Consider the following 21,179-nt stretch of genomic DNA (forward strand, 5'->3'; position numbering starts at 1 on the left):
GAGGAAATGCATTCTGGGCCAATCATAGCTGTTGTGGTCTATGTTGTCGTCAGGCTGGGCTAAGGTATGGCGCTACATTTTTACGGAATAGATGAGAAGACAAAATACCTAAATCTAGCTTTAGAAATGGGTAGTGAGTAAGCATTCTAGTTGTAGATGACCTTGTGCTCAAAACAGACATTTTTGCAACTGATGGCAATTACAGCCATTCATAATTACAACATCAGATGAGCTGAGTTACTAAGAAACAGCTGTTAGAAATACAGTTGGCTAAAGGTCACATGAGAGCCTATGTGACAGACGGCCAACAAGTAACAAGCCTGTGGCTGCCTGAGATTTAGTCCGTTTCATGTGCATTCAAAATTAAAATCAGCAACACTGATTAATACGTTAGTAGTAGTATTGCAGTCCAACAAATCTTTTTGAAGCTTTAACTGATAGCACAGTCTACCATGCATTAGAGGCATTAATTTCCTCAGCATCTGCAGTAGCAGGGTTCCAGTTCACAGCAAACACTGCATCACTGTCTTAATTTAGCAACACACTGAAGACCGTGTTGTTAAGAAGCGGTAATACCACAGCTCTGTAATTCACTGGGTCTAGTCTGACATCCCTTCGAGGGACAATATAGACCGTCTATGTAAAGTGTGTGCCTAAAATGGCACCAGCTTAACTATAAGGGGCTTATGGGACTGTGTGCGCCCTCACAGAGACAAAAGTGGAAAGAGAAAACTCAGGATACGCAGTTCATAATGAACTAACCTGAACATATGATTAGCCTAGGTTTTTTTAAGCGACTTTATCCTTCACAGTAACAAATGCAGTAACTCATGTACAGTAGTAGTAGTTACTGTATCTCAATAGCTACACCTTTAAAGATGACTATTCAATGCTATAAATGAACATTAACCAACACAATCATGTACATATTTGCCATGTGATTAATTAGAATTAAAGGGCATTTAAACATATTTATTTTCAAAAGAGGGGCAAGATACATAAGGAACTGCTGCTCAACATTAACTGCCTACTTATAACAGCCTTGAGTTTCAGCATCTTTTGGGTAAAGTCAAGATATCTAAGAGTGAAGCTGCATGTTTTGTGTTGAGTGAGTGGAGTGACCAGAAGAGCATTAACCAATTAAAGAGGTTAACCTCTTGGCGGACGATCCGGTGGTGGAATTCACATTAATGCTGTCTTGCCTGGGCAGATTTAAAGAGATCGAAACTTTGCCCCCAAAAGACCATTGAATGGAGGCCAATGCAAACATCCACAGATCTCATTCATTACCCTCGACTGCCAAGGTGTGACAATCCGTCCAAGAAACCAATCATCCTGCTCTCTTATTAATCAATCAATTACTCCCAGCTAAGAAAGTGAGAAGATCCTCTATGGCAGTGGATTTGCCTCTAGTGCCAGTTCAGAGGCTGGTTCGTCCAAAGACAAATAAATGTGGGTGCATTAAAATATTTGAAAGCCAAACTTGTGCATTTCAGGGAAACTACGCAAATTTTCCAAGTTCGACATTGGAAATTTAGTATATGCATTTAATTAAAATACAACATGAATGACACTTAACACTGAGTTTATGGTACAACCACCATTTCATATCAGCTATTATTCTCTCAATATGTCTGTGAAGGTTCTCATTCATCCAGGTCAAGTAACTTCTGCTGAAACTTGTTGTTAACCCATACAGCAAGTTTTAGCAGAAGTTCCTACTTAAACCTCAAACTTCCCACCAGTCCCCTAGAACTGAAGAAGCTACTCGGATGAGTGGTGAAACGTCCAGTTGCCTTTTTTTAAATGCTTTTTTTGATATACCAATATGGCCACAGATTGGCATAAACCTGACATTGCAATTTACTTAATTCTATCAAATTGCTAAACCAAACTTGATCAGAACCATAAACACTAGAACTGATTTGACAGAACAGTTTTGTAATCAAACTGACGGGAGTTGCTGCTTGGACACCAGTAAGTCATCAGGTCACCTAGCTTTCTGTAAACCTGTGAGCACAGACTGTAAAAGGCTTGGTGGAGAAGCCATCTGTCATCCCTGCTACCATAACAACTAAAATCCAACTAATACCACTCTACTCCAATCTAAGCTATAAGAAAGGGAGTCCTTGAACATTCACACAGTCCATTTCCAAGATAACCTTTTAACCTTGCTTGAATAGTATTTTAAAACTATCTCACACTTTAGAGCAAGTAAGTTATATAAATACTCTGTTACAATATTACATAAGTGAACCACTAAACTCAATATTGTAACCAAGGTGTTTACAAGCACAGACTGTGAAAAATCTGTTTGTCAATAGACTGTTTATAAAATAGGCTTTGGCAAGAAATAAAGGAAATTGGTTAAGAAACTACAACCAGCTGTGTGCTGTTTAAGCATGTCATTGAAACATGTATGTGCAGAGTGTCAAAAGCACAGCATTATTCATACACTGTACTAAATCCATTAAAAAAATAAATAAATGGCCAAAACAGTAACAGGACATGCCATGCTTTTGCTGTCCGTCCAAACCATTAGACCAAGACTGACCATTATTTATATCCAAGCTATGGACCAAAACAGTAGCATTATAATTAAAAACAACCTCCTTTCAGGCTGGGTAAGCTGAAGGGAGGGCTCCAAGGGTGGGAGGTCATGGTATAAAAGCCAACGGGAGTCAGTGATTAGGAGTCACTTCCACAGTCAACAGTGTTGGATTAGGGAAGACGGCAGAGAAGAGAGCAGACAGCACGGTAAGTGAGTGGCTTCTCTTACTCACCCACAACCTTATACTACATACTACAACTATTGCACAGAAAAGAATCAGTATTGAGTCAAGTTAGTAATTGCAAATGTAATATGAAACCATTTTCATAGTTTGAGGAATGTTGTCTTGATTGTCATGAGTCAATGATGATGAGTCTAGCATTATAAACTAAACTAAACTTTTTATTTGCAGACTGGATCTATAATTTTGCCATCAAAATGTCAAAGTGAGTATAACAATGTATTAAACAGGATAATAAAGTTTATTATTATTATTGTAACATCAATACTTTTTAAGGTACTACTTTCCCTTTATTTTATGATTTATATTATGGAAACAAGAGTGCAGGGGTCAGACATCCTCAGTAGCACAGACGTACAGTAACAAGAACAGTCTCTGGTACTCCTCTAACATTCTCATTACATGTTTTTTTTCATATGATTGATCCAAGATATGGACAAATCCATTTGAAGATGGATTGTGCAGATTTGTTCTTGGCAGAGATATTTACAAGACAAAGGAAAAGTTTTAACCGGATTACCGTACTTAGCAAGGCTTGAAAGAGGCAAAACACCACTGTGGATTACTTGTTTTTGTGAGACATGCGGATGCCGCCAAGGGATTACACCTCACAGTGTAAAAGTCTCTGGATATTTTTAGACACTGACGCAAACTTTGACAGATTTAACAATGCAAGAGTTTTGCAGGAATACGCCACTACTATTTCTCTTGCAATATATAACTTTTCCTTGGTTCCTTGGATTTTCTATAATGTTTTCATGCATACGAACTTACCACAACACAGTAAGGTTTGCCCAGATTAGACACTTGTGCCAGCAGGTTCTTTTCCATGTAATGCACTAATCCATCCTCACAGGAAAGGAGTGAGGTGGTGGGTTATCCTGTAATTAGAAATGACAAGCAGGAAAGCTGTTACAAAATCATGACATAAGACAAGTTTGGAACTAGAAAATGGATCCTAAGTATAAGCAATTACATTATGGGAGAGGCACATTTGGACTTGACCCTGAAAACCTTGTGTTTAGTGAGGCTAACATTGTTTATAGTGTGAAATAACAGTGTGATTCACTGTATTTTCCATTTTCTCTCTTTTCAGAGTATTCAAGAAGACCAGCGGGAATGGACATGTAAGTGGACTCTACAATATAGCCATTACAGGGCTCCCTTTGGTTACAGGGAGGAGTGCAGTTTGTATGCCACTCTTCCAACTCCCAAAAAAGCTTCCAAGTTCTTGTAACCTTGGTGGAGGAATAACTGCTTTCCTCTCTTTGCTTTTCTCCATTTCCTCAGATTACCCTGTACTTGGGGAAGAGAGACTTTGTTGACCACTTGGATTCAGTGGATGTAGTTGGTGCGTGGCACTATTGCAGCCTCATATGTAGCATATATATATATGAAATATAATGCTATTTTCTTGTTTGCAGATGGGGTGATTAAAGTGGACCCTTCTGGTCTTGATGGCAGAAAGGGTACTTTTATTTTGTGCACAATCATTTCTAAAAGTTTTAAATGATCAATTTAACCAACCCAGAGTAATATGCAACTATTTCTCGTTTTATTGTAGTATTTGTCTACCTTGCTTGCGCATTCCGCTATGGAAGTGAAGACTTGGATGTCATTGGGCTGTCCTTCAGGAGAGACATCTGGGTTCAGCGCGTTCAGGTGTATCCACCTACAGGTGATACCACAGCTAAAACACCAATGCAGGAATCCCTCCTGAAGAAAGTTGGAGAGCAAGGATGTCCTTTTTCCTTCCAGGTGAGGAGGCAAAATCTGTTCAGCGTTATTTCGATAAACTGCAGATCATACTTTCACCTTTCTTTTCAAGTCATCACATTATAGTGAAATGATTAATGTGCCCTGCGTCTTCTTGTTTCAGATGCCACCAAATCTTCCATGCTCAGTCTCCTTACAGCCTGGGCCAAATGATTCTGGCAAGGTACAATTAAAGGCCGATTTATTATATCCTTCCCTTCACTCTTGACATTGAATCTCTGAAAAATATTTATCCGAGTTTGGTTTTGTTCTAGGCTTGTGGTGTGGACTTTGAGGTCAAAGGATACATTGCCAATGCAGCCGATAGTGGAGATGAAGTCATCGACAAGAAGTATGTGTGCTCAGAAAAAAAAAAAAAGAAGAAGAAGAATAAAAGACATGCCGAGGGCTATCCCTGAACCCTTATCAATATATTTCTTCTGGTCTTAGGGATACTTGCCGTCTGATGATTCGCAAAATACAGTTCGCACCTGCCAGCAACAATCCCGGACCCAAGGCTGACATAAGTAAACAGTTCATGATGAGCGACAAACCAATCCACTTGGAAGCCGCCCTTGAAAAAGAGGTGAAAGGAACTCTACAGTCATTTTTGCATTATAGCCATTATATTCTATTGCTGAATTATTAAAAACCAATCATTCTCATTTATAGATTTATTACCACGGAGATCCAATCACTGTCAAAGTAAAAATCAATAATGAAACGACCAAGACTGTGAAGAAAATCAAAGTTTCAGGTAAGGAATTGTTAAAGTAATGAATTAAATTATTCAATGAATTCCAAATTATATTAGAATTACAAAATAAGAATTTCTGTTTGCGTTTATTCAAATACCTGAAAGAGAAGGCTGTATAAACATATCTAAAACCGTCTCTATAGATTCAGGAGTCATGCATTTTCACAGATACTTCTGACATTAACTATTTCTATATTTAGTTGAGCAGATAACAAATGTGGTCCTCTACTCTTCTGACACTTACGTCAAGGACGTGTGCTCCGAGGAGTTTGGGTAAGTCTTTCACTGTATCAAATGAGGCTTACAGACAGGAATTGGATAATTTCAGACTCAATTTGATTTGTTTAGATTACGCATTTTCTGCAGAATTAAATATCTGGATATCCCAGCCTTTATAATACCTGCCACCATCAATGCATATAATGGCTGTTAAGTGAATGTGTATAATTTATTATTTCTGTATTTCATTTATACACACAGAGAGACAGTAAATGCCAACTCTACACTTGAGAAGTCCTTCAAATTAACTCCCCTGCTGTCCAGCAACAAAGAGAAGCGAGGTCTTGCAGTGGATGGACGGCTAAAAGACGAGGACACCCACTTAGCATCTACAACACTGTAAGTCATTCATGTCTTTCACCAAACAGCTTAGGGGTTAGAGGTTTTCATCCTCTTATTGAGTGGTGGTGATGGAGCTATACATAGCATCATCTGCTTAAAGTGTCTTAAACCAAATCCTTGACCTCTGAAAGGTAAACTATTCCTGTCTCCTCACAGGAGTCAAGGGGAAAGGGAGATGCAAGGAATCCTCATCACCTACAAAGTCAAGATCAACCTAATGGTGTCCAGTGGAGGGTAAGGCTAAACTGAACAGAAAATATATAAAATACATAAATAATATATTATGGCAAATTGTGCAAACTAAGGGTGTCTTTTGTTGTTTCTTTTTTCCTGAAGCCTGCTGGGTGGCCTGACAGGAAGGTAAGCATACATTTTACTGTATTTAAAAAATAATAATAATAAAAAACAAAAACATAAATTACAATTCAATACGTTTTTATAATTTAACTTTTTTTTCAGTGATGTCACTTTGGAGCTTCCTCTGACTCTGATGTCACCAAAACCTGCAGGTGAGTGCAAATTTTTACACCTCATCGCAATTTAAATTATTTTTGAGTCAGTTCACTTACACAAATAAGATGGGTTTTCTGTAACTGGTTAATGGTGATGATTATATTCTTCTCTATCATGCCCTCCCCCCCTTTCTCAATTTATTGCATGTCATTGCTGAGCAGAAGTGTAAGTAGAAGTACAGAATTGTCTCCATAAAATTTGCTTGTGACTTTGATGTTTGTGACATGCTGCTGACATTTTTCTCATGTGCAATTGTGTGTTTTATGACAGCACATTGGATTAAAGGCCTCTTTAGTTCAAATGATGTCAACTCAGATTCAGTAAGTTTTACAGTGTTTACTATTTCAAGGGTTACTGTCTTTCCTGTACTGCCCCTAAACACTAAAATATTAAATACATATAACCAATGACAATCTTCAACTGTAAAATGATCATTTGAAATGCAAGGTAAGGAAGCACAGATGTGACGGCCCTTGAATGAGTTCACTGTTTCACTCTTCAGCCCTGTTTTATGTGTGTTAAATAGAATTAAAAAAGCTCCACTCCCCCAAGACGATTTTTCTAACATCCTCCAGTAGCTGAGAATAGCAACAAGTATGCTGATATGGGAAGTTGTGCAATAGCTGTCAGATAAACTACCCATAATACGCATATGCCAAAAGAGGTAGTTCACTTTATGTTATAAAAATTCACAATTGCACGTTGCCCATTTTAGTCCGAGCCATGTACAAAACAAGATCAAATATATAAGTTACTTCGGTGTGATCCTGGAGTCACAGTCAGTTGTCTGTCCATTTCATGAACAGGGCAGACATCACACTTGAGTCCACAGACGGATGAGACAAGCAAGGAAAATCATCTCTCTAACAGAAAACACAGAACACAAAGGAACTCAGCACCAACGAAGACAAACCACAAAGTGTCATACTACATTGTTCTCATTTCACCTGTACATAAACATTTTTATGATGACTTACTATGTGTGACATTTCTCTGCATTCCCTCATAGCATTACATAGTCAAACACGTATTGTACATTGTCTGTCCTATAAGATAAAGCATAGACGTCTCTGCTCATGTTATGTATACTGAAGCTGCAAAGCTTGATTTGTCTTTAATCTTTGTTGTTGTGTCATTAGAGCAATAAGAATATGAATGAATACAGCTGAAGGCTGAATATCCCCAAAATACTCTACCTGTGTCAGTCTTTATGGAAAAAAAATTAAATAAACAAATATTCCCCCAATACTCACCCATCTTTGTTTATTTTTCCTCAGTAAATTGAAGTCGTAATTTTTATTTTTTTATCCGCAATAACATAGAATTGTTTACTAGTGAAAATCTGCAAAGTGAAAAGGCTTTTTGTGAACTATTTTTCTTTTCTCTCCGTGGTTGCCTCTTGGTTGCGCTATTTCACTACTGGATGTTTAAGAAAACAATAGCGCTGGCTAGTGCAGGATAAAGATACACTGCTCGGTCCTCTCCGGTCTAGACATCACATCATTAGCCGAGTCAGCTAGTTAGCTGTTTATTTTTTGACAAAATGTCAACCACGACCGGCGGCGGAGAGTTTGGCAACCCCTTACGAAAGTTCAAGCTCGTCTTTCTGGGCGAACAGAGTGGTAAGCTGGACTCGATGTACTTCAACCAAGTGTTAATTTGGTCGGATGTAAGGAATGTTACAAGAAATGGCAAGATTAGCTAACTAGCCTCTCCGTTTAGCTTGCTGCTAGCCAACAGGGCAAACTAATCCAGTGGATGTCAACGGACAGTAATGATATGAGGCAAGGTGTTAAGGTTTCAATGTCATTACAGTTTATAAGAATAACAGGGACGCAGACGGTTTCGAACCCACCGATTTTTCTCTCTGGTGATGATGTCATTGGGTAGCTACCGTTAGCTGACGGTAGGTCGCTAAGCTAGCTAAACACCTCACTGGTTCAAGGATAAACGCTAACATTAAACTAAATAAACCTGCCATATTAGTTACATATTATTTTATTTAAAACAGCGAGCAATTTCATAATTGTGGTCATTAGTCTGCGATGCATTAGCATCATCTCACTTGCGCAATCTCACTTAAATAATGTTGACCTTCATTTCCTACTTGAAACTAGACGTATATCACACATTACTGCCTTTAAACATGATGCTGCGTATACCTTAAAATAATTAACAGTAACTATCTTCATTTGTCAATGTAGACTTGTTCAGCTCGTTAGCTGCTAGCTTCCTGCGGCAGCATCTTGCAGAGCCACGTCGGCCAGTGGGCTCAGACCAGTTGGCCTTTTCTATCCCTTTTACTTTCTGCTGCTGGGACCGACGCAGACGCTATTTGACGTGACTGTGATTTGAGGATGTTTCTTTGTCACGACAATTATAGACTTATATCACGAAATAAATAACAGGAGTTACGTTATTTTATTTTTTCCAAATTTTCTGACTCCACCCATATTGCCAGCTCAGCGTGTGGGTTCAGCAGTCCTACTGCATCAGTGATAATAGCAGTTTACTCACCATGTGATGTCACTGAGTCATATTTTTAATTTTTTTTCAGCATTAGACATTATTTGTCCCGGTATACATATTTATGTTACCGGCTAAGTTTTGGCGTGACTCTTTTAATTACTATATCAAATCCTGTGTTACCAAATGTGTAAACTACAACTAAGGTGTTACTGTGTTTGTGTGTGTACAGTTGGGAAGACCTCCCTCATCACCAGGTTTATGTATGACAGTTTCGACAACACTTACCAGGTAAGAAGAAAGTTACAGCGCTGAATTTGTGTGTCAAGAAACTCAATGAGTGTCTTCCGGTCCTGGAATAGGGTCAGCTTCTTAAATACAACTGTTATCAATATGATTCATTCATTGTAGCTGCTCCATGACCTTCCAGTCACAGGTGCTTTGTTTGCATGTATGATGACATAACATTATGCCATAAGTGAGAGCTAAAATTAAACAGAAACCCTGAGTGTGTTTACATGCACAATAGAATGGTTTTGATCATCAATCAAGATACAGTGTTTACGTGGAACATGAGGAACACGGTTTCTGATACTGCTCTAATTTTCTCAGACAAGGATAAGACAATATTCCTGATTCAGAAAAGTAAAAGATGTTTTTTCCACAAATCTGTTCATAATCAGGATATTTGTGCATTTAGGAATAATGTTATATGAGCCATCTGTGCCATTCCTACTGTGACTGTTCAAAATGTTTTGTAAAAGGTAGATAATGTTTAACCTATAATGTGGTCTAGTAGGTTTTCTTAGATATATACTCTACATTATACATTGACTGTTGGTGCATAAATATCACTGTTTAATTGCAACAATTGTCTTACAGGCAACAATTGGCATTGACTTTTTGTCAAAAACTATGTACCTTGAAGATCGCACGGTAAGCACTATATAAAATATTGTGTTTTTCATCACATCATTACATCATTGATTAAGTTTTTAAATTGCTAGAAAAGCATGCGTCTGCTTTTTATGTAGTAGCCACCATTTATTTCCATCTCACCATTTCACATTGAGTTTTTACATTATCCTAGATTTGTGTAATGTTTTTAGTTCCCATCATTATTTCAAGATTTTGTTTTCCTTCCATCCCCCTGGCCGGATCATGAAATGCCCCCTCGTTCCCTCATTTGTTTCGTGGCTGGCCACAGATTCGGCTGCAGCTCTGGGATACAGCCGGACAGGAACGTTTCCGCAGCCTCATCCCCAGTTACATCCGCGACTCAGCCGCTGCTGTGGTGGTTTATGACATAGCCAGTAGGTATCATGGCCTTGCCTCTCCTCCTTGTCCTTCGCTTAGTATGTGGAAGGGCAAAAACAAACAAGAGCACTTACTAGCAAACCCCACTGAACGGCATGGTGATGGTATATTCCAGGCCCTTTGCATCAGCTGCAGGGACACTGAACCATTTCTCTGTCAAGGGGGAGGGTGGGTCTTCTCTTCCTAAATTCTGTCACCTATGAAGCAGATGGGAGACATAAAAGAAAATGTCTACAAATGTCACTTCATGGGGAGAGATCCACTGATCCTACCTAAATAATGATTCAGCAGGGTCTCCTCTACATGTCTAATTTGCGCCACCCTCGTCCTCTTTGCGCCCTCCCCATTCCTCCATACAAATCCATTTTCATCTCTGCTGCTTGGCTTGCATTTCCTTTGTGTCTGCCCTCCACTTCTTTGTTCTTCCTGTGCCTTTCTTTATCTCTACCCTTTTTGTTGTTTTTCTTCTCCAACATTCCTATCCTCAGGTCCGGCTCCAGCTGTGGGACACTGCTGGACAGGAGCGTTTTCGTAGCCTAATTCCCAGCTACATCCGTGACTCTACCATTGCTGTGGTTGTTTATGACATCACCAGTGAGTCAGGGCTGTACTCTAACATTTTTGTAGAGCTGTAGAGAACTTGGAAGAAAACTATCTTGGCATGGTTTCATCTAATCGCTGTTTCCTCTTCTTAAAACTTCTGCTAACTAACACATGACTATGAGCTTCTCTCACATAAGACGTTCTGCCTTTTTCATGCCGAATAAGTCCAACCTATGCACACTTTTTCCTTTAGCTGTTACAAAAAAATGTCTTTTAAGGCTGCATGTGGTTGAGTGTACAATAATTCTGTTTTGTTTATTTTCCATTTGCAGATCTTAATTCATTCCAGCAAACCTCAAAGTGGATTGATGATGTTAGAACAGAACGAGGAAGTGATGTCATTATCATGCTTGTTGGGAACAAAACAGACTTAGCGGATAAAAGGTACACGGTTGTGTGATGAGTGTGGATGATTATAATAATGATTGTCATAGTCTGTTAACAGCATGATATATATACTGTAATGTTATCTTTTTACTACTATTAGAAACTTGTTAGAAGAGGATTGTTACGTAAAAACTCTGCCAATGCCTGGAGTCCCACTTTTCTTTCCTTTAGTGCATCTCATCTGATTTTTACTTTAATCATTCCCTAATATATTGCATACGCTGAACTTTCTATCAGCAATTCAAGTTTATTTTTTTTAAGTTTTTTATGATTTGATCATTTTTCTGTTCTGCTTTTTTTTTCTTTTCTTTGCCTTACCTTTTTTGTTACTCTTCCTTGTATGTTCTCTCCATTTCATCTTGTTTTTGTTTGTTTTTTTTGTGTGTGTTTCCCTCGACACAACACTCCACCACACTTCCTCCCCCTCCCCTTCCCGGGACCATGGCAGGCAAGTTTCTGTTGAGGCGGCAGAGAGGAAAGCTCGTGAGCTCAATGTGATGTACATAGAGACCAGTGCCAAGGCTGGCTATAACGTCAAACAGGTTGGTGTTCAGCTACAGCTGGTGTTAAACTGACAAATCCTCCTGTTTCCAGTGCAGGTCATGATGTCCTGTAGGTCAGCGAGGCCCATCTTAGATGTGGATCTCTTCCATGTGTTCGCTCATTATATGGATTAGAGTGTGGCAGTTGAATGAATGAGTGACCTCTGGAGTTGATTTCCTCCTGCTCCGTCTTTACTCAGCACAACAACTCCTCTACCTTTGTCCACTTCCCCGTCTGTCCGAGTTATAAACTAACCTCTCTCTCTCCCATCCAAAACAAGACTGAGTGTTGAGCTCTCTTTGTTTTTCTCTCCGTTTCTTCTCTCTTCCTACTTTCGGCCTCTTCCTCTTTGCAATGTTTCTGTTTCTGTTCGTCCATCTCCTGCCTTTCTGCTTTTACTGGAGCAGACAGATCACCACGGAGGAGGGCGAGCAGAGAGCTAAGGAACTCAATGTCATGTTCATTGAAACCAGCGCAAAGACTGGCTACAATGTCAAACAGGTAGCGACTCTGTTTTCTCTGGGTAGTTGAGCTAATTCTACCCTCAAAGTCTCTACGCCACTTCTTCTGCATCTCTTTCCTCTCTTGTTGCCCATCATAGCACTGTCGACTATATTTCTCATCCCACAGTCTTTTGCTTGTAGAGGATTTAGTATGGTTTCACTTTCTCTGCAAAGGTTTCTGTGATTTTTGTCTGATTCCCTAAAACTTCTACAACTTTCAGAAGATTTCTGTGATCTGTGAATATAATAGACTTGCTCAGTGGAGGCGGTTAGCAGTGCTACCTTCATATGTATGCTCTTGTATAAAATGGCAATGACAATCATGGTTTGTTCTCCTGCTTTAACTGGTTCTTGTGTTTGTTTTTATTTTATTTCTAGGAGTGACTAGTTGGTCACTTGCTGTCTATAGAAGGACAGTATGGCTGGGTGATATGATATATGCCATTATAAGAAAAACGAATTGTTTATCATTGTCAAGATTAATCAGCAAGACTGCATTATCTCAGTTTTGGTAGATTCATGGACATTACATAAATTTGACTTTGCAAACTGACGTACACAAAAATAGATGATTCTGACAGCATATTTTAGGTATAAATGCACAAATCTGTTTATTAGGTTCACCGGTGAAAACAAATGCCTTCTAATATAACAGCAAATGCACTAAATCTTAGCTTCATGAGCTTCATATTCAGCATTTGTTTAAAATTACAGAGAGCTGCTGTGTTTTCAGTTTGGAGGCTGTGGTTTGTGTGTACCAACACATGCTTCTGTTATTTTGACAACCTCATTTTAGTTGACGGTTAGTGGGCTAGGCTACATAGCAGAAAGACTTCAGTGTTTAATTCAATCCAGTTTAACGGCACCACAAAATACATCCCACAATATGATCATACAGTTTAATTACCACCTTTCTGATGCTGTTTCAGCATAAACTGAATATTAAAACAGTCATGCAGGAAAATGTAGCGCAGGACTATTTATATTGGAATGCATTTGTTTTCGCTAGTTTACCCACTAAACTATAGTGTAGAAAAATGACTGTCATGATATTTCAGTATCATAACAGAGGATTGTATCCATATCATCCACCCCTGTTTGATAGCACTGTGCTTTGTATCGCCTTCTTGTAAGAGCAGTTTCTAACACGTTCAACTGTTTAATTCTTCTGACTTTGTTTTTTAGCTGTTCCGACGTGTTGCTGCTGCATTGCCTGGGATGGACAGCACACCAGAGAAAAGCAAAGAGGACAGTATCCTTTTACTTTCATCAGAAATTCTTACTTTAATGTATAGAATATTTAACAAGCTGGTAATAAGTACATTTTGTTTGCGGGGCAGGAAAGAAAGAAATCATTCAGATGAGGTGACAGATAGATAGCCCTGCAAAACTGAAGTGAAATTTTCAATTCATTCACATTGTTGCTTAACTATCGCTTATCAGTGATCGACATCAAACTGGAGAAACAGCCAGAAATGACTGTAACCGAGAGCAGCTGCTCATGCTAGTACACCTCACCCCCACCCAGCCTGTCTCCGCCCCACCAACAGCTTGTCTCTCAGTGGCCACTCTCTCCACCCTTGGCACGCAGCTATTGGGATGGAGGACCTGTCTCTCTCTTTTTTTTTTTTCCCCTTTTCAACTCAGTGACTTTTCAGAGTAACCGTGTGGATGTGCATTACTGTATTGAAACAGATTATTTGGGGACAAAATGGTTCAAAAAGTAAACATTTAAAACATGGAATAAGTAAAATGATATGTTCAGATTTCATCCAGTTGCATGGCATTATATAGGATTGCAGACTGACATAGCTAACCGCTCTTGAGTTATTGCACAGTTCAGAATCTTAGTGCTGTTACTCTTGTCGTTGTAAAGTAAAACTGCTTGGGATTATTTAAATGACTCCTGCAAGGCCGAACTCTCTGCCTGTTGTATTTTATTTTTTATTTTGAGTGGAGAGTTTGCCCGTTTCATCCGACTTGGTTATTTCTTTATTTTTATTTTTTTTTCTTATTTTGAGGAAGTAGAGACAGGATCTTACCAATGAATTTACGCCATTGCTAACCAACGTATTACACTATTAGGCTCAAATGATCCCTTTGGAACCATTTACATACACTTAAACACATCTTAATAGTAAATTACAGCAGTGGCAGTGTGAATTTAAGGCTGTATTTAAAACAGTTCCTGCAAAAAGATGTGAAACCAGGAAGTTGATATCCTTTATCATCAAAGGGAAGCCATCCCAGGTTCATTTGAATGGCTACTAACCTGAAAATATGTCTGCATTAAAACTATAGCAATTATCTTTCCACTGCTGGTAAATTAGCTGCACGCGTACTAACACTTCTGAGGAGGAGTTTTCAGTTACTAGAAGGGTCTAAATAAAAAAAAAAAAGTTAAAAGTTTTCCACATTGATGGAGAGTTGACACATTGGTCGCTACGACGTACCCACCATCTCATCGATAATTTGTGTTGTGTTGATTACACTATTGCAAGAACATGCAGCATGCCCACCATGCAGGATTTATATGGATAAGAACACAGATGCCTTGCTTGTTTGTTCACCAACGTTGTGCACTGAATCAAGCCACAATATTGTAAAATATCAAAGAAGCCTGCTGACTGGTTCATGGCTTCAATAGTCGTTTTGTAGAGCTGGTAGGTAGATGTCCTCAGATACAGCTAATGCTTACTAACACCCCTTGCTGTAAAAAAGTGCAGAGAAGTTAGTTGCAGTATCCTTTGCTGTATTGCTATTGCCTGTGTAGGACTGTCGGTTTTATGCTTTTATTTATTTTGTAACTCGGACATAGAGATAACGTTGTTCGCTTGACCAAAAGTGCAGATGCTGACACGCATGTTAAACGGTTTACTTTATTTATTGTTTGCGTGTCTGCTGAGGCGCCACCTAAAGGTGACACTTGGGCCTGGTAATGTTTTTTCCTGTATAGTCAGTAGCTTGGTTTATAAGTCACAGGTAAAAGGCTGCACCGTCTCCAGACACACACACAGTGTAACACAAACCCACTAACTAGCCATAGCACAACAAAAGACACTGGTCATTTGCTGTAGCTTGTTTGGAAATGTTTTAACAAAACGGATTCGAAGGTTTAAGTATTTCCTTACATCACGAACGACCATTTTAACATGAGCAGCTCTTCTATTACGTGTCACCGACTAAATACTCAGCTTTGTGCTATTCTGAATCGTGTCTGTCCATTTGAAATATGATGTCTACTCGTGTTTAGCAACGTTTGTGTGAATAATGTACTATTACTATCTTATGTATAAAAAGGAGAGTTAATGAAACACAAGTGTAGGCCTATCACATGGAATAAAAATAAAGATATTTCACCAAAATTTAACAGCTGTGATCTTTTCCTTCTACTAGAAAATAAAGCTCCATTACTTTGATTATCAGTTTTATTTTTCCCACTTCAAATACCAGTCACATTTACACTTTCTGTGCTGTTTATAATCGACAGCACACCACTCCTAAACTAAAGATGAAAAACCTGTTGCGTGTGCGTGTGTACACTGAAACTACTCATTGGGCAATGCATGTCGGTATAAAATGTTACAACAGATAGGTGTGGCCAGATATGAGCATGAGAATGCGTTGCGCACTAAGTCCGACGTCATCACTGTTCGTTATGGGACAAAGCAATGCAGTGTGTGTGTGTGACTAAATACTGAACTGGAGTTACGTAAAGCTTACGGCCAAGATTCACTACACAGATAGGCCTTTTTAAAACGACGCTGTCTGATCTCTGTGTGTATCTGTTTTATACTCTAATTTCTGTTTGGGACCTTTAGAGTTGTGACACTATTTGGGGGAAATCAGGCCATTATTTGCAGCCCCCACTTTGGGACACAGCTTCAAAGGGATGTTTGAGGGTTGTCTTTCTATTTTTAAATCTTTAAGAGGGAACATTTCTCGATCGCGTGGTCACTTTGGCCAGTTTCACTACTTCAGAGGACTGTTTGAAGGTTGAGGTGGTCAACCATGAGTTCAGAAACACACTTTCTGATTCTGAAAGTGGCTTGGAAATAAAAAGTTGTTGAAAACGTGCAGAATAAATGGCTTCATGCAAAATGTCCTATACACTTATATTTTGAAATCAGTGTTTTTAATTGATTTCATTTTTATGTTTTGTTATAGATGTCTTGATCTGTGCTGTATAGTAGTTAGTATAATTTATATGGGGCTTTAATGTAGCGTTTTATTTATTTTTTTATCAAAGATTTTATTCAGGAGTAATTTATACAATTACATCGATAGGCCCATTTTAAGGGCAGATAAATACAGATTTAAATACAGAGGATACATCCAGATTTATATTTTATTATGTTTCTACTCATAGTTTATTGTTTAACATTTATAGTCGTGATGATACTGTGGATGCATCAACACTGAGCAATTCTCACCTACCCACTCCCCTGTTCCGCCCACGGTGCTCAGCCCACAGCACACACAGCCCTGTTTTCTACTTAAGCCCTTTCTGATATTAAAACCCATCAAATCTTTGTATTTCCTCTGGTGTCAGTTCATAACTCTAGTAGCGTGTGTGTTTGATTGTTGAAGCTGTAGCGTGTGAACCTTTAGGGGCGTGGCCATCTTTTTTTTTTTTCTTTTCTGTTTTTTTCTTTACGCACACCTGGATCCCGGAAGTAACGTCAGCGGGGAAAGGTGTTCGGAGGAGGCATGGCTCAGGAATCCAGCACAAAAATCCTGCTCGACCTGATAAGCAATCAGCGCGCATATATTCGTCTCACCGGTCGCACACAACCACAGAAGCCTTAAACTTTACCAGTGAGAAAGGTCACCGCACTTCTCTCCCCTGGACCGAGCAGCTTGATAAGATTTTTGTTTATTTTTTTTAAAGAAGATTTATTTTGTAATACACAAAGATGTCCCAGCAGTCGAATATTTTGCCCGACGATGCGGCCTTTGCTGACTTCAGAAGGCAGTGTTTATCCACCGAGAATTGGCACAGCAAGTATGACAATAATGGCATGCAAGTGTGGATCGAAGTTACTCCTCCAACTAAAGGAAGTCAAGGCCCCAAAATCCACAAGATCAAGGTAAGTTCATTTCAACTCTGTAAGCACTGTTTCTACTTAATTTTGGTCGTCATGTTTTTTTCTTTACTTTGTTTCTTTATATATATAAAAAAAACTTTGATCATGTGTGTTTCAGTGCAAAATGACAGTCAAAGATGTATCAGCTGCTACCATGTACGACGTCCTTCATGATGGCCAGTACCGTAAGAAATGGGATGCCACCATGCTGGAGAGTTTTGACATCGCCAGGCTCTCTGAGAACGCTGATGTGGGCTATTACTCCTGTGAGCACTCCTCTATCTTTTCAATCTTTCCCACATTGTGTTTGTGTCCCATCACAAACCCTTTGGTCTACAGAGCAGGCCTGACTCGGTTTCACCTTCCTTGCACAATTAAATTCAGATAAGGCAAATTATTTACAAGGGTCAATAATACTTGTTCAGTGCGGTAAATGATTAAAATCTGTACAGTTTGATGTGCTAAAGGTGCTGTACATAGTATAAAAAAGGTCAATTGTACTCCATTGCTTTACAGAGTCATAAACAATGCAGCCAGTAGCTGCCCCCAGCAAGAATGTTTAATGATATTTCTTTATGCAAACTTAACATTTTCCTTTTTAAACCCATCGATAGCTAAGTACATCCATATTTAATTAAAACCTGTTGCTACTGTCGACACACCCCCAAGCTGGTGCAGTCCTCAGGGATGAGGAATGAGCGGCTTCTTGTTACGCCTGTGTATTTATTGCCACAACAAGGGTGGACTTGATCAACGGTTGTGTTGGTAAAAAGAAAAACTGCAGAAGTCAGTCAAGATTTTTATGTCTCATTGTTTTTCTTCCTCCTTCTTTTCTCTGCAGGGCTTTGTCCAAAGCCAATAAAAAACAGAGATGTTGTGACTCTGCGTTCCTGGCGGGTGACGGATGACGAGTACATCATCGTTAACTTCTCAGTCAAACACCCGGTACGCCACCTCCTTCTCCTTCACACGCTCCAAGGCACATAGCAACCGCTGCTTTCGAACATACAGTTTCTACAGCTCCTTTGGCATCTGTAGTTCTTCATTTTTAAATTATTTTTTTTTGACCGTGTGCATGCATGTCTGGATCGCATTAGGGGTTTTTATGCAAAACAGTTTTCCTCATTATTCTCCAAACTGTTGTGGTTCGTTCACAGAAATTCCCTCCTCGCAGCGACCTTGTGAGAGCCATTTCCATCTTAACTGGCTATTTGATCAAGCCCACAGGACCAAACAGCTGTACCTTCACGTACCTTTCACAAGCCGACCCCAAAGGTAAAACTAGATCTAAAACAAATCCTTTCTGTATTCTTGCAGAAAATGTTTAGAGCTGTTCTTAAACTTTCACGTGTTTCTCTTCTAGGCTCTCTTCCAAAGTGGGTGGTGAACAAAGCATCCCAGGTTCTCGCTCCTCGGGTATGTATCTACTGTCACAAACTACTTGTTGCTCAGGTTTTCACTCCCAGTACACAGCAGAGTTGAAAGTGATCACAACTATCAGCTTATCAACGTGTCTGACGGTGTGGGTGTGTGTCCACGAGTTGGAGTGTGCGAGAGGTGTGTGCACATGAGGGAGTGGGGGTTTCACGTGTCTTAAAGGACAATGGTAACCGTGGAAACACAATTTAGGAGCCTGTCCCGGTAAGGCTGCTCACAAAGAAGTATCTTAGCTCGCTCTCCTGGAGGAACTCGTTCCCCTGGTTTCATATCGTCCGTAGATTGAAACTATTCAGAGTAAAGTGTATCAACGAGTGTGTGTGTGTGTGTGTGAGAGAGAAACTTTTCCCTGAGAGACTCTTGCCTTGAACTTAATACACTCAACGCTGAAACTCTTTTCTAGTCACAGGGTAACATATCAAGAGATCAGACACAAACGGTAATCTCAATACAAGGCTGTGATTTGAGGTACTGCCTCAACCAGCGGTGGCCCTTTTTCAAAAAAGGATTAAGACAAGATTTACTTACCATGAAGGTTCATGCTTGCTTAAATCTTTCATTGTCTTTTAATGTGCCTGATTTGTACTAGATTTAATCATTAACAGCAGAAACATGACAAATGTTCAAAACATTTTGGCATCAAGCTGACAAGCGGCTCACATAAAAGACAGTTAAGTCCATCAGATTAAACCTCAGCAGGAAGAGATGTGGAGATGTTCTCAATGTTTATGACTTCTTGGTTTCTTTCTTTGCGCTCCATGTGCATAACTAATAGCTTACTGACTTTTTCCACAATCTGGACATCAAGCGATTCTGTTCACCTCGGTATCAGTAACAGTGACATGCGCTGACTCACAGAGCTCTAAACTGTTTTCCACAATCAGTATAGCCGGTTACACAGCGCTATGTGACCGGTTTTGTTGACTGAGGACGAAGGTGTGGTTTAATCCTCATTGTCAGACTGCAGCCCTCTGATAATCGTATCGTCTCTTCTCCTTCAAGGTGATGAAGAATGTGCTCAAGGCGGGACAGAACTACCCGGAGTGGAAACGGCAGAACTCTCCCGACCAGAAGGCGTGGCTGTACCCGGAACAGAGCAATCTGCCCATGATGGACCCCGCCGAACTGTCGATACAGAGGGCGGACTCGCTAGAAAATGTGGATGAAAGTTCCAAGATGGATGCTCAGGACGGCGAGGACAGCAGCTAGATTCCACCAAAGTCACCGGAGGAAGGCTGGCCAGGAGGGAGAGACTCAACAAGAAAAACAAACAAACCAAAAAAAAAAAAAAGGACTTGAGACCTCCAGCTCTCTGTGATTTCAGGCTAATCCTCCAGTTTTCCAAATCAGTGTGCCTTTTTTCTGGATGAGCAAGAGCATGAAGTGTTTACACCTGTCTTACCAGATGGAAATGAGCGCAGATCAAGTTGCCATTCACCTCCGTCCATCTTGAACTAAGCTAAGCATCTCTTCTGTGTGCACCGCCATGGTGTTATTCCTTTACAGTGTACAGGATTAGAGGTGTTACGGTCTGAATGGGACATAGTTACAGCACTACATTTACAATAGGTCCTCTGCTGGGGCAATATTAGCTGCAGCTACGTTAAAAAAAAAAAAAACACACACGCACAACACACAAATAGTTTAAAGTTGTTGAAAATGAAGCTTAGGGGTGTGTTTTGACTGTGAATAGGAATAATATTAGGTATCGTGGTGAAAGTAGAGTTGTGTATTTCTGGCACCACGTTATTTTCTTTTTTTTTTTTACACATTCTTAAAACACGATAGAGACTGTTTTAACCTTTTTTTTGTTCAGAGACCGACACATAATATAGCCACTTTATTTTATTTTTTTACTCTTCTGCTACTAGTATTGCTTTTTAAACGTGAATGTTGGACTACTGCGTTCATATCATTTTGCCAGTTTTCTGCATTTTTCAGTGTGAAATGGAGATGTTTGTTGCATTTGCTCAGATCAGAGAGTGTGCGTGCAGATGATAGACTTGTTGTGGCTCACAATCAACATGTAAGCTGTATTAACATGTAAACTGTACATACCAATGTTATAGTCTATCAGTTAAATACGCCTTTACTTGAAGGATTTCAATGGCCTTGAAGGGTATCTTATTTTATTTATTTATTTTAAGTTACTGTAAGTTCAGATGGAGAACAGACTCTTGATGGTAATGAAGCCGCACATGCTGAGATCATCCAGTTGTTCTTCTTAGGATATTTAATGTCAGGAATGATGCACAGTCTCTTGTGAATAAACCTCACAAGGTTACCATGCTTTAGTAATCTGTCATTGACTGCATTCCCCTTCTGTGACAGTTTCAGGAGAAACCAGCCTACAGAGTGGAACAAGTTTTGCTACTTGCACCGGAGCAAACCAGTCTGT

The 21,179-nt window shown here is 39.5% G+C and overlaps 3 protein-coding genes across 4 annotated transcripts; all 3 read left to right on the top strand.

The window, feature by feature from the left end:
* Nucleotides 1-2,989: 2,989 nt before the first annotated feature.
* Nucleotides 2,990-6,816, top strand: arr3b (arrestin 3b, retinal (X-arrestin); the record flags this gene model as incomplete). Its single annotated transcript, XM_084549246.1, has 16 exons — nt 2,990-2,997; nt 3,889-3,919; nt 4,083-4,143; nt 4,217-4,261; nt 4,357-4,550; nt 4,672-4,731; nt 4,823-4,899; nt 4,998-5,133; nt 5,220-5,304; nt 5,505-5,577; nt 5,785-5,922; nt 6,082-6,159; nt 6,262-6,285; nt 6,385-6,434; nt 6,709-6,732; nt 6,788-6,816. The coding sequence occupies 16 exons, from the start codon at nt 2,990-2,992 to the stop codon at nt 6,814-6,816; spliced, it is 1,113 nt and encodes a 370-aa protein (XP_084405372.1).
* Nucleotides 6,817-7,897: 1,081 nt separating this feature from the next.
* Nucleotides 7,898-16,239, top strand: rab41 (RAB41, member RAS oncogene family). Of its 2 annotated transcripts, none has more exons than XM_084550217.1 (8): nt 7,898-8,060; nt 9,137-9,195; nt 9,787-9,840; nt 10,710-10,815; nt 11,097-11,208; nt 11,660-11,753; nt 13,443-13,509; nt 13,701-16,239. In XM_084550217.1, exons 1-8 carry the CDS (start codon nt 7,982-7,984, stop codon nt 13,763-13,765), a joined length of 636 nt encoding a protein of 211 aa, XP_084406343.1. In that variant the 5' UTR covers nt 7,898-7,981; the 3' UTR covers nt 13,766-16,239. The 2 variants fall into 2 exon arrangements, with proteins under 2 accessions (XP_084406343.1, XP_084406342.1); XM_084550216.1 differs by lacking the exon at nt 10,710-10,815 and adding an exon at nt 10,112-10,217 and having other exon boundaries at nt 13,701-16,237.
* Nucleotides 16,240-16,646: 407 nt separating this feature from the next.
* On the top strand, nt 16,647-21,065 carry stard14 (START domain containing 14). Its single transcript, XM_084550034.1, has 6 exons — nt 16,647-17,347; nt 17,463-17,610; nt 18,186-18,289; nt 18,502-18,619; nt 18,708-18,760; nt 19,784-21,065. Exons 1-6 carry the CDS (start codon nt 17,174-17,176, stop codon nt 19,988-19,990), a joined length of 804 nt encoding a protein of 267 aa, XP_084406160.1. The 5' UTR covers nt 16,647-17,173; the 3' UTR covers nt 19,991-21,065.
* The last annotated feature ends 114 nt before the right edge of the window (nt 21,066-21,179 follow it).

The sequence above is a fragment of the Chelon labrosus genome (genome assembly GCF_963514085.1).
Source record: "Chelon labrosus genome assembly, chromosome: 8".
In the NCBI taxonomy this organism is placed as follows: Eukaryota; Metazoa; Chordata; class Actinopteri; order Mugiliformes; family Mugilidae; genus Chelon; species Chelon labrosus.